The sequence below is a fragment of the Alligator sinensis genome, unplaced genomic scaffold (assembly GCF_000455745.1).
Source record: "Alligator sinensis unplaced genomic scaffold, ASM45574v1 scaffold73_1, whole genome shotgun sequence".
NCBI classification, from domain to species: Eukaryota; Metazoa; Chordata; order Crocodylia; family Alligatoridae; genus Alligator; species Alligator sinensis.
Window position 1 is genome coordinate 3,532,745 of NW_005841838.1, and position 13,448 is coordinate 3,546,192.

General features: G+C 43.6%; 1 protein-coding gene across 1 annotated transcript in view; it reads right to left on the reverse strand.

Moving 5' to 3' along the window:
• Nucleotides 1–9,179, reverse strand: part of TEKT5 (tektin 5) — a 41,969-nt gene extending 32,790 nt beyond the window's left edge. Inside the window, exons 1-4 of the mRNA XM_006015532.3 lie at nt 8,615–9,179; nt 6,641–6,720; nt 3,858–3,928; nt 518–661 (exon numbers count right to left, since the gene is read on the reverse strand). Coding sequence (XP_006015594.2) covers nt 518–661; nt 3,858–3,928; nt 6,641–6,720; nt 8,615–9,179 — 860 coding nt within the window. The remainder of the gene's footprint in view (nt 1–517; nt 662–3,857; nt 3,929–6,640; nt 6,721–8,614) is intronic.
• Nucleotides 9,180–13,448: the final 4,269 nt, after the last annotated feature.

Here is a 13,448-nt window from a genome sequence, read left to right on the forward strand (position 1 = left end):
GCCTGATCCACCGCCCACCTCTTCCCGTCTTCGAGCGCGACTAATATAAGACATATTTACGATTTCTACATTGGTGGCCTGTTCACCCAGAGCATCCGGAGCTCTGCACCGTGGAGCCTAGCAACCTCCACGAGACCGTCTGTGTTGTGTCTGTCTGTAACTGCAACTTAATCAAGCTTTCCAGCCTACACCATTGCCATCTCAGTGTAAGTAAACAATCTTTTAAACTACCGATACGCGTCCGTGCCTAATTCCAGAGCGAAGGCCTTCCCTCTCCACCCCCGCGTGCCCGGGCTGCTGGCCACAGCCCGCGTGCAGCGCAAAAAAGGGCTCAGGGTGCTCCCGGCCCGCACAGCTATAAGCTAAATATTGTGCAGGAACCATAAATTATTGAACTCCCAAAGTCTTCCAAGAAAGAAAAAGTGGGAGTTGTGGTAAAAATTAACCAGAAGTTTTCCCCACCTCCATGGGCTGCTGGAATGCAAGAGGGAAGGATACAATAGCTAATTAGACTTACGTGCCATCTATTTTTTCTATTCCATGGTAGAATTTGATGCTGTCTGATGTGTTCCTAAGATTATAACACTTCTCATCAATAAAATGGGCTGAGCTTTTATCAGAGAGATCTCTCTCCAGCGCATGTTGAGCATCTCTGTTGATACTGCAAAGAACAAATTATCTGAAAATAAAATCTGTCTTTCATCAGCATTTACTTTTGCACCAACTCACTGGTTCCTTTCATCCCAGTTCCTTAAGGCCTGACTTCTGCATGCTTAATGATACAATCCCTTGATATTCTGCTCAGTGGCACATAGACTACATGCTTACTGCATAACCATTGAGTTATAGAGCGTTCAGAGAACGAGCAGCTCCAGGAGTTGCTCCCAGCTCACAACTTAACCTCTGGGCTAGGGACAGAAATTACACATAAAGTGATTGGAAACCAGTTCAAATCTGTAACACAACAGAAGTTTAGTGCCCATAAACTGCTTTCAAAATGGTTAAAACCAGTTTAAGATAAACCTGGATGGATGTAGTATCAAACTTAACTGATTTAGGTTAAATCAATTATTTGAAATTCTGTCCCAGATCCCTTCCAAATTCAAGTTAACTCACAGTCCGCCAGCATCCCAGGATGTTTTGCACCTCTCCTACAAACCCCTCTTTGCAGGGTGAGTGGGCTAGCTTGGCACAAGCTGTCTGATCCAGTCAAGCAGGGAGGTGCCTATAGTGATTCTTTCTGTGATTCTATCATTATAGCCTCAGGTTTCATCTCCCTTTGATGTGTTATTGTAGGGGAAAACATTAGGGGTGTGCAAAGTGGGCCCTATTCGATTTGGATTCGGATTCAGACTGAATCAGGGACAGTGATTCAATTTGTTAATTTGGGTCACTGTCCCTGATTCAATTCATTTGAATCCAAATCTGAAGATTAGATGCTGATTCAGAGAATCAGCGATTCGGACATAGACACAGCTTTAAAAGTTTTTTTTCTACATACCTTGAGGTACCAGTGCGGCTTGTGATCGCTGCAATGCTGGGGCACATGGAGCGTCCCACAGGAGCATGGGGGGGGGTGGCCCTCCATGTGTTCAACAGTGAACCCGGAAGTACACACTGGAGGCCCCTCTCCCCACCCCCACCGGCTCAGTGATCAGCCGCAGGGGGACCCCGGGTGCCCCACCACAGACCCAGGAGGCACCAGTTGCCAAGCTGGCAGGGCGTGGGGGGGAGCCCCCTCTGTGCACTCCCCGGCAGACCTGGAAGTGGACCGGAAGTGCTTCTGGTCCACTTCCAGGTCTGCTGCCAAGCGCACTGGGGAGCCCCCCGTGTGTCTGTGGGACACTCCATGTACCCCAGCATTGCGGCATTCACAAGCCACCTGTTACCTAGAGGTATGTAGAAAAAACATTTAAAGCTGTGTCTATGTCCAAATCTATATCTGAATTGCCGAATCTTTCCGAATCTCTCCAAATTGATTTGGAGGGTTCCAATTCAATTCGTAGAGATTAAAGGGTCCTCTGATTCAATTTGGATTCAGAGATTCAGCCACTGAATTGGGCCGAATCTCTGCCAAATCGACTCAGGGACTGAAGCTTTGCATAGCCCTAGAAAACATACACATTAATTTTTCATCCCTGGCAGTCCTGAGTAGTTAAAGGAAATGACTGATTGGATAACCTTCTAATCAGTATGAATTATTCTAGAATAGTTTATTAAAATATCTTAATACACTAAAATAATTATATGCCATTGCAACAAAACTCCCATAAAATTTGATTCATCAATATATTTAAATAAATCCATATTAATTTAATAATAATTTACCGAGCTTTCATATACATGAAGATCTATTTAGATCAAAGGTTCATTAATAATTAATTTCCCCTTTGAATTGAGTATAGTAATTAAAAATGTAATTAATAATTTTACTGCAATATAGCAGGCATGTTTGCATAGTTTAGCCATAATACTTATGATTCTCATTTTAAATAGGGGAGTTCAGGTTCTGTGTGACTTTTGAAACTAAGTTACATTCTTGTTCAAAGGTTTCATAGTCTCGTAGTTGTTAGGGGTTGGAAGGGACCTTACCGATCATCAGGTCCAGCCCCCCTGCACTTGGACAGGAAAGACCGCTGGGATCAGACAACCCCAGCAAGATGGGCATCAAGATGCCTCAAGGGTCAGCTCACAGAAAATCTACCATTTTTTTTGCATATAACACATGCCTTTTCCCAAAACTTAGCTGCTGGAAATTGGGATGTACATTATAAGCAATGAAATATGGTAATAACAGTTTCTGTATCTATCCAGGGTTGGGGAGACTGAAAGTGATGCACCACAAGGAGAAGCAAGTGAGCATGCTGGTCTCTCTAGTTACTAATACTTGCCAGTATTTTCAAGGAAAAATCCATTTTTCTTCATTCTGTCTCTCTCAGACCAGGTTGTACCTGATTCTGGGATGTGTTGTATAAGAGAAAATATGGTGTTTACTACCTTGGGGCTGTTACTGTGTGCCATACAAAGAACTCTGATCACACAGAATGCTTTCATGGGAGTTCCATTTGTGGCATTTTCAGACTTAGACCTTCAGTTATTCTACCGATGTGGTGCCAGTCTCTCCAAGCTTTTAAATCTTGTAACTGAACAGAAATACTAAACTGTTTCTTTATATCTGTGAATACATCATTGCATAAATGTAACACTTCTTATAAGCAGACAAGGTTCCTTGGGTGAATTTGATATCTTTTATTAGACCAACCCAAATAGTTGGAGAATAGTTATTAAGCAAGCTTTCGAGTTCAAAAACCCTTCGTCAGGCTAAGGCAGTTGGTGTGTGCTCTTCTGCTGAAACTTCCTTAGCCTGATGAAGGGTTTTTGAACTCGAAAGTTCTGCCTATGTCCTTAGACCAACACCAAATAGTTGGAGAATAGTTATTAAGCAAGCTTTCGGGTTCAAAAACCCTTCGACACTTCTTATAAGGCAGGCAATAAAGATCTATGTCTTACTTGCTTTCTTGCATGCAGAGAATAGCTTCTGAAGAGGCTTGCAAGTCTGGTGACAGTGTAGAAGACAGATCAAAAGGGAGAAGGGATGTTTTGGGGGAGTGCTCAGGGAGAAGGGATAGATCCTCTTTGATCAGATGGCACATCAGAACTTATGGCTTAGTCTTGCGTGGTACTGGGCACATGCCTCCTCTTATTACCTAGAAATGGAGGTGGAGACACCCCAGCAGCTGGCACAATAATAAGACTCTTATTTTGCCTTTGCTATGTTCATTCTGGCTTAAAGATATTGACTAATGCTGAATTTAGTTTTCTCCTGTCTAAAAGAGGCTTTTAATTAAAATAGTTACCCCAGTTGTTGGTCAATTCTTTCTGCAAGTTTTCTCATTCTTTCTTGACAAGATTTGAACATATCAACCTCCTATAACAGAAAATGCCCAACTGTCAATACTTTCATTACACAGAATGTGCTCCAGTGGATTAAATATTATTATTCTGCATAAAATACAGACTGACATATGCCATTCTGTGCCCCACTTAAAGAAGGCACTTTTCATTTCCTGGTATTTCTTCTGTGCAATAAAGGCAACCATTAAAGAGAAAATAAGTTTTTAAGTAGCTTTTTCATAATATATTGAGTATATGAGTACAGCTGAGTGGATGTGGTCCCTCTAATAAATAAGATCAAATTGTGTTTGATTTAGACATGCTAGAGGCCTTTCAGACCTAAGTTAGCATAGTTTCCCTAGCTACTTATATGTCTCCAAATTTAAAAAAAATAAAACAAACTTGTTAAAAGTAGACTAAGTTAAATCTTGCTGACACTACAAACTCCTTAAGAAGCTGTAAGGTAACTTTCTTCAAAATACGTAGCAAATATTTAGCTAAGAAATTGGAAGTCAAGTGTCTACTTAACTTCATACAAAAAGACTCAAAGAAACCACAGTGGAAACTACATAAACTGCAGTCATGGTCTCCCAAACAACCTTAACTGTGCCTTTATGTTGCTACATCTGAATGTAGCCCTGATGGGTAGCAGGTTTCTCTCCATATTAGTCAGTGGGTGCCTACAGATGTTTAGGGGATCTGCTCAAACTCATGGTGTTTTATACAAAGCGCCATGAGTTAAAGCAATCCACTGCCCACCTCGTGGGGGCACTCCATCAGCCTCCAAGGAGACTGGTGGAACTGCCCCTCCCCGGCCCTGCTCCCCACCCCTCAGCTCTGGGATTGTCAGCTGGGAAGGGCTGGGGAGAGGAAGGGTGCAGCAGGGAGCTGCTAGCTGGGTTTGGTCTGGCTGTGCTGGAGGGGGATGGAGCAGGGTGGAACAGACCCCCTCACCTTGGGCCCTCCCCACAGCTACCCTGACAGGGGTATTGTGGGGAATCAGGCTCAGCCTCTGAGGTGAGGGGACTCTGTTCCACCCTACCCCCACTCCAGCTCTTGCCAGGCCAAGTCCAACCAGCATCTGCCTGCTGCTCCCTACCTTTCCCCTCTCCCTCCCTCCCCCACTGACAGCCTTGCAAAGCATGGAAAAAATAACCCTGGAGGGAACACAAGTTTTCTAAGACACTCTGCTGTAGAGCACCTTTGTCTAATACCTCATTTGACAAGGGTTAATTTTTTGGCCATTTTAAAAGCAGTCATGTGTTATGTTATAAAGTGTTTCCAGGGGCCTGATCATGTAAAAATTGTAACTTGTGCACACAAGTAATAGGCAGTGGAAGGTCCAGGCTAACAGGGCTTAGCCCCCACAAATGCAGGGCAGCAGTGGCAGCACAAAGGACCACAGGGCAGGCCAAACATGGGCTCTGGGTGGCTGCAGCAGGAGACATGCACAGACAAAGACACGCAGCCGCAGCCTGCATACAGTCCGGCAGCGGCAGGCACAGTGTGTTGCGCAGCTCCTGAGGCAGCAGCAGTGAGGTGCAGAGCCCCAACCTGCAATGGCAGCCTGCCTCCCTGCCGCAGCCAGATCTGGGGGGCACATGTCCTCCATGCCTCCCCCAAGGTGCGTGCCTCAGCAGGAGTCCCTCCCCACCCCTGGATGACCTGCCTGAGCTCTGATCATCCTACAACCCACCCTGGGGCCCCATTCATCCCAGACCCTGCCCCTGCTCCTGCCTCTGCCCCGCTCCCTCCCTCACTGTGGGCACCTCAATCTGACCCTGCCCATGCCCCTTCCCTCCCCCATGCCCCTTCCCCTCCACAGACTTACCCTCTGGGCAGTGTGTGTGTGTGTAGTCAGCCCCCCAGGTAGTGTGTGTGTGTGTGTGTGTGTGTGTGTAGTCAGCCCCCCAGGTAGTGTGTGTGTGTAGTCAGCCCCCCAGATAATATTTTCTCCCTCCATCTATGTGCAAGCACCCAGTTAAGCAAGGAGAAAATATAAAGATGCCACCTAGGCCAAAGCTATCTTCCTGGTTGATAGCTCCATAACCAAAGCATCACCTGCATGAAGTTTTCTTAGCTACTGAGGCAAAAAAGAGGCGGTATCCTTTTTTTGTAGTATCCCAATTTTTCACCCTCCACAATCTCTGCTGTGGTCACCTACCATGGCTCATTTACATTAGCTGCCTCTGAAACTCCATCCTCTCTTGCAGACTTTGAACTAACTTAGCCCAATTATTCAACTAGCCTAAGACTTAAGCATTCTGTAAAAATGACTAAACAGTGGCCACTGTGTACCACTTAGAGTTCATTCCTAACATTTGTGGGTTTCCCACATATCCAATAAACTTCTTTCAAATATTTTTGCCTAGGTATTTCTTTATTTTATTTTAAAGGGTGAAGAATTCAGAAATTGCAATGCTTCATCCTATTTTCTTTCTTTGGAAATAACCTCTCCTTGGACCAACTATTCATGTTGCAAGATATTAGAAAATAATTTTTGTACTGTAGGCTCTCATGTTTTCTGGGTTTTTATCCCTCATAGTCAAGTGTTAGCTTTTTTCAGTGAATTTCTCTAAAATGTTAGAAGTAACTCACACTCCCTTCGATTTTTTTTTTTTCCCCCTTTCTCTCTTGCAGCTGAGCTCAGGGGGAAACAGCTTCAACATTTCTATCCTAATAAAAATAAAGCCAGTTTAAATATTTTCTGACAGATTCATTCACAAAATAATACGTCTTACCACACCTTTATGAGGTTCTTTTCTACATCATCATGAACCAAGTCAATGCCCATCCGCTTCTCTCGGTTATATAAGCATTCAAGGGCTATCTGCAAGCAAATAAGAGGAAACCTTGCAATGAACTCCATATTGCAGTATAAAGTGAGCCTTTAACTTACTGCTAAAGGGATAGATGAAATAATGGTTAATAAGTGAATCTCTGATAAATGTGAAACAGAATTGTACTCGGTCCTTTGGTGTAGTTTCATTTTATATAAATGGATCAGTGTCTCTGAGTCACATTCATATCTGTTGATATATATTTTTAAGGGTAAACTACAGTCATAATGTCTGCCATATAATCAGTTTCATATTAATGAGATGGACCAGAGCCAAAGCTCACATCTCAGTAGGTCTGAGCTGTGGAGTAATGTTAATCTGGATCCACAGGTCCCTATCTGGCCTTGCATCTACGATAATCTGTTCAAAAGCCCTGAGACAAATACCCCCATAGCCCAAACTTGGAAATTTGATACCTGTTTAGCTTAATGTGTGACCTATACATAATGAGAGTCATCAAATAAAAATTCAGATCAGGATCTAAGCCTCTAAGCCTCAGACCTATTTTTATTTTTATTGCTGAATCTGCTAGTCTTGAACAAAAATAGTGGACAAAATAGTACTAGAAGACTGAGGCTGCCCAGGCTGGCAATGGTGGTATGGATGGCTACAGGGGCTGGGCCAGCTTGGCAGCTAGACCCACGGTGGCAGGGGCAGTTTTTCATGTACCCCCTCTAATTGTCCCCTGGGTTTGGTTTCCCAGTTGACCACCACTCATTACTCTACTGCTAAATGACACAAAACTTCTCGAAAAAATCTTTCCATGAAGGGAAGGTATCTACCTTTCATAGCACAATAGGTAGCACAGGCAGAGATCAGCAGAGTGAATGTTATTGGGTAAGGCTGTGATCCTGACTTTTGATTTCTATTTAATTGCATGCAAGTGTTTCTGATAAAAATAACTTTCTTTCATAAAGAAAATATTCCAGACATGTCTGCGATTTCCTGTGGTTTTGGTGTTTGCTGCCATCCATTCCTGAATAGTACAAGTGCAATCCCATGTTAATATAGGGGGTTTTTCAGTTGGAATTAGCTTGAATAATAAACTTCCACACAGTGTGGAAATTCAGGATGAAGCTAGAACTTCTCCATAATAATGGGTGCTACATCTTCCTGGAGGAATTTGTATAGTTTACTCAGTCACTCACTGCCCTGAGGTCCTGTGCTTCATTACAAACTGTTTAATCCTAGCAGGGATGAGAATCTTGCATGAGACACTACATTCCCTCAGCTCCCAACGCACTCCCAGTGACTTCATAATACCCATGGGCACCGATACACGTGCCCGACACCTGCTCCAACACCTTCTAATTAGAATGCATTGGAGCAGATGCAATCAAACAGCCAGCAGACTCGGCATCACCTGCACTCTCCAGAAGCCCCAGTGTCACATGTATTCAGCATCCCTATGCTTCAACGTGGCCTTGGGGGTGCTTTAATTAAAGCTCATTAAACAAGCTTTAGTTAAAGTGCCCCCACCACCATTCTGAAGCATGGGATGCTGAATAAACAAGAAGCTGCAGGTGCTTTAATTAGAGCAATTCCTGAGAGCTGCTCTAATTAAAGTACTCCCCCCTCACCCCCACACCCCAGAGCACATGTAAAGCACTGAGTATTCTGACAGTGGTGAAGGAGATGGTTTAATAGGGACTCAGTGAGTTCACCACTGCGAGTATACATTTGAGGCTGTTGCAGTGGACCATTCCTAATTACTGAGGACAACCTTTGTTATCTTGGCAACAAGATCATGGTAACACTACAATTTGACAGATGCAGAATAGATTTTCTTTAAAAAGAAGTCCTTCTGGTTGCCAACAGAATACATCCATTTGCTTTGTTCATGCCCTAAAATAGCCTAGAGACCACTAGCTACCTCTGACCTACCTTCAGTGGCCCTTCAGTTTCATCAGCTGCACATTCAAGCCGCTTTTTGGCTATGTCTAGGGCACGAGTCTCTGTCAGCAGACGTTGAAGCTCATAGATCAGCTCGGACCTCCAGAATTCAATGTCAGAGAGCCTCTGTCCCATGTTTGTTCCAGTGTCATCCTGCATTTGCTGGGTCAGCTGGTCCTTGTCTTGCATTAGTCGTAGAGAATCTGCATTCAACCTGCCAGCCCAGTGCCGGCAACACTCCGATCCTTTGAATTGAACCTGGTTTGCCTGGTTCCAGTCACGGGGACTATAACGAGCATAAAGGGCAGTTCGCAAGGAGGGCAGTATAGTGGGTGGCCTCAGTGAGACATTGCCTCGCTCATCAGAGCTGGGAATGGTTGAAGACACTTTGTAAAACAGACTAGGTCTCCATGAGTTAAGGTAGCGATAACCTGGCAGGTAGTAAGTCTGGTAACTGTCCTGCATGGTGCTCGTAGGGACTGGTTCAGGGAACAGACAGCTCTTCTTAGGGCCACAGTAACTGGCTGTCTGAGAAGTCCCTAAAAACTCCATCTTGCACCTTACCTCAGGCACTGCATTTAAGCTACAAAGCAAGGTCAGTCTGGCTGCAGTCAGAGGAAGAGCTGTCTCTTCTGGCTGGTGTTGCCTTGATTACAGCGGATTCTTTATTCTCTATGACTCAGTGATGTTGTCACAAAGCCTGCTGTGAAGACACTGTTTTACAATGGACCCTGACGAACACTCAGCTGCCTGGAGAGAATAAAGAAATAAACCTGCACTCAGGGAGCTGGGCAGTTTGAAAGATGTCAAGGTATTAACTGCACAAGCACCAGCGTACTCAGACATCTGGGTACATCTAGATCGCACCATGTACATTTTGGGTTTGTCTTCACTGCTAAAAATAGCCACAGTTTTTACCTTGAGGTAACTTCCATGTGTCAGCTATCCCAATGGAAAAACACAATGAAGGCAGAGCATGTTTTTCTTAATGCAAGATCAGGAAAAAGTTTTAATGAACTAACCAAGATTAACCCAGATGAGGTTATAAAATTGACCTCAGTGAGATACCTTGAGGTAAGGTGGAAGGCCAAAATCCCATTTCACCGTCACAGCCCGGAGTGGCGCATAGCCACACAACTGCAATTTCAGCACTTACTGCAGATTTCAGATTCTGTTCCCATTTGTGCAGCTGTGCTCACCCTGCTCTTCCTTTCAGAGAGTGCTCAGACACCTGCACTGTAGCTGCACTGGCTCCAGGGAGGAACAGGATTGTCTGGATGTGTGTGTAATTCTCCAAAAGTCAGAGGAAGAAAACATGACTAGCAGCTGTTTGCAACCAGGGGCCCTACAACTTTTTAATCCACTGGTTAGGGCACTCGCCCCAGCAGTGAGACCCAAGTTCAGTGTCCTCCTCCCACCCCTAGTAGTCTGAACCTGCATTTCCTTTTTCCCCAGCAAAGTGCCCTAGCTGCCTGGCCATGGTCTAGGTCAGTGGTTCTCAACCTTTTTGGACTCATGGCACCCCTGGTTAGACTCAAGCAATTCCTTGGAATATGCCAGCTCTTTGTTTTCACTGGGTTTTTTTTAACTACAGAAAAATAATAGAGCAATTCTTCTGTTGCAGAGAACTTGGACCCCAAAAAGTCAGAAAGGTTTGAACACTATGGATTCCCATTTGAAATCTCTGGGTTTATTTTGTAAATCATGTTTGCACACCTAACAGTGCTAACATTGCATAGCACATGTGGTAGACTTGAAGGACTCTCAAGGCAACCCAAGGTGCCCTAGCTTCCTGGTTGAGAATCTAGGTACTGCCCAGCATGCCCTCCAGCTCACCTTTTGAAGCTGCCTCACAGGGCAGCCCAGAGAGAATGATATGTGGGGCGAGGAAAGTAACACGCTGGAGAGATGATGGCTCAGTGAAAAATGCGTGCTGCCTTGGCAGACAGGAGGTCTGGGCCCTGGCTCCAAGCCCTCAGTGATAAACTATCCCAGTGCTGTTCATCCATTTTATCCAATGATTAAATACAAAGAGCAGAAAAGTCACTGGTGGCAGAGGCTGGAATGAGAACCCAGAGGGTCTCCCTTCCAGGATAGTGTAAGGGTAAAATGAGATTTCACTCTTAGAGTCTTGTCCACCCAGTCGTCTTTTTCTCCCACAGGATAACTGATGGGAATGAGTTACTCTGAGGGAAAAAAATGCAGCTTTTTTAGCAGCGAAGAGAAACTCTTTAAAATGTAATGCAGCATTTGAAATAACCCCCTAGGGTTGACTTGACTGAAAGACTTGGCCAAACATGAATAGAGCAAAGTCCATTAAAAACTGAGGGCTTTGCCTCTGTGTTCAGAGATGTCTTGTTAAGGTCTTTCTCATCCCTTCTTTTGAATTCTCCTGTTTCTTCCCAGTTATAAACACTGAGGAACATCCCAGAGAGGAAATGTATTTTGCCCTTTCCCCCTTAACTTTTTGTCATATGGCTCTGGATTGTTATGGCTGTTTTTTTGTCCTTAGGCCTGGTCTACATGCAGTTTGTTTTGTCACGATAGCTATTTTTAATAAGTATATTATTTTTTAACAAAAATGCTGCATCAGAAGAAGCCCCAGTATGCATGCAGTTATAAGAGCTTAAAGGAATAAAGCTTAATTTCTTCTCATACAAAAATAAGCTATACCAATATAAGCTCTTTCGTAGCAGAACAGTTGCATCCACATTAGGTGGCTGTAACATTTAAATATAAAGCTAGTGTAAAAGCTGTATAACTTTTTTCTGTGGAACAAGCATGATCTGTATAAGTTAATGAGATCCAAGTGATGTGTGCTTATTTTGGAAAATGCTAGCAATTCATTAAGATTTTTTCTTAATAAACATTAAGAGTAGTTCAGGATTATTTAACATACATTGTAAATAATACCAAGAAAAATAATGAGCAACTCAAGAAACTAAATATATCTGGTCCACCGGAAAACGAACTTGTCTAACAAAATCATTGGAAGGCTTCTGTTATCTGCCAGCTGCAGGAAATGTGTCTTGAAACCTTATGCAAAATATTGCATTGTCATGGTACTAATCAGAGGACACACAACTTCTTATGCATCAAACTTGCTTTTTCAAAGAGAAGGGGATAATACACTATTTTTAGTGAGTCAGTGTTATGTGCCAACTAGTATAGTTTCACCATTCCTCACTAGGCAGAGGAGCTCAATAATTTGAGTGTGTTTGCCCCCTTGTGGCTGACCCACCAAATTTAAAAGCTGTCCAAGTCACTTGCTTTATGTGTTAAGTAGGGTGGGTATGATCGAGCTACAAGTAGCTTCCTAGAACTGTTTCTTTTTTCCCTGCTTCTTCAATAAGACCCCTTTTAACACGAGTGTTAATAGTTTAAGAAATATGCTATACTATGATACGCTAAGGGTAATTCTCATTTTGTTCATCTGCTGAAGAACTATATCGAATCTATTCCCTGTGCTGTACATACACAGTTCAGCTGGCAACGGTACTGCTTATTGATTTCAGTGAGATTACTCATGTGAGTAATAGCCTTTGAATGGTCAGTATGCATCCGCAGCAATTCCAGTATTCAGAAGTTTTACCTCCCTTCCTTGGAGAAAATTTCATGAAAAGTAACTTTGGTAAAGCACTGTTTTAGTTATTTGTATCTGTGCATACAGTTAGTTGTCACAACCAACGCATAGGAATTAAGGGGAAAAATAAATAAAAGTCAAGTTCACAGTAAATGACATGTATATCCCTAGGGTACAAGCCAAAAAGAAATTACAGTATAAAAAGCAAGAGAGTAGTGACAGAACACCTCAGTACAGATGGGTACTCACAGAGGAGCCAGTCTTAGTAAGACTAAATGACAGAAATGCTTGAGCGTTCCCTTCATGTTCCAGTACCATCTTCTTGGAACGGGCTTTTCACCAGTGTTTACAGGGCTACTAAGGGCAACCAAATAGAATGTGAGGCAGAGCCTTTCACATTCCTATTTCCTAATTTGTCACAGATATAAATAATTTTTTAACGGCCTGACTTGAAACCACTGTTTCAAACATACTTACCTGGCAGGGGAGACACCATGACCAAGCAGGTGGTGCCAGGCTCCTCCTACCCCTCCTCTGCCAATTGAGGCAATTGAGATGCGGTTAAGTGGGTGAGCAGGCGGCGGTTGAGCAGGCAGCATGGAGTAGTGAATCAACCAGCCATGATTAATAGTTCTGTGAGTGCTTTGGAGGACACGGTAAAAGTGTGTCAAGATGGAGCTAGTCACCCAGGTGGGACAATCATAAAGACAGCAACTGGGGAGTGCGTAAAGAGAGCTATGAAGGAAGAAGGGTAATGGCAAATGGTTAGCTGGCGTAACAAGTTGGAGACTGGGGCAATAGGGAAGAAGAAGCAGAATGAATCCAAGAAGATAGAAGGGAATAGAAAGAGCAAGAGTCGTCGGGGAGATAGAGCGAAGCTGGAGTGAGCAAGCAGTGGATGAAGGGAAAGAGCAAGAGTATGAGAAGACTATATATAAATTGTGGGAGAAGAATGACCCCAGGAGAACTGTTAAATTGTGGGTGAAAGCGACGTCGATGAGTGGAAGCAGTTAGAGGGTATCTACTATGTCATGAGCAGATTTTATGGCCAAGGTGCTGTTTAATTACTTAAAAGTAGGCTCGAAGGATCTTAGCTGTCGTGGCCTCTGGTAATTTCAAACATTGGAACATTACTTTTTAGAAGCATGATGCCTACGAGGCGTTTTGGGACCATTATAAGGAGGTGGTGGTTAGAGATGACCTCCGTGGTTTAAGACTTGAAATTGGTCAAAAAGCAC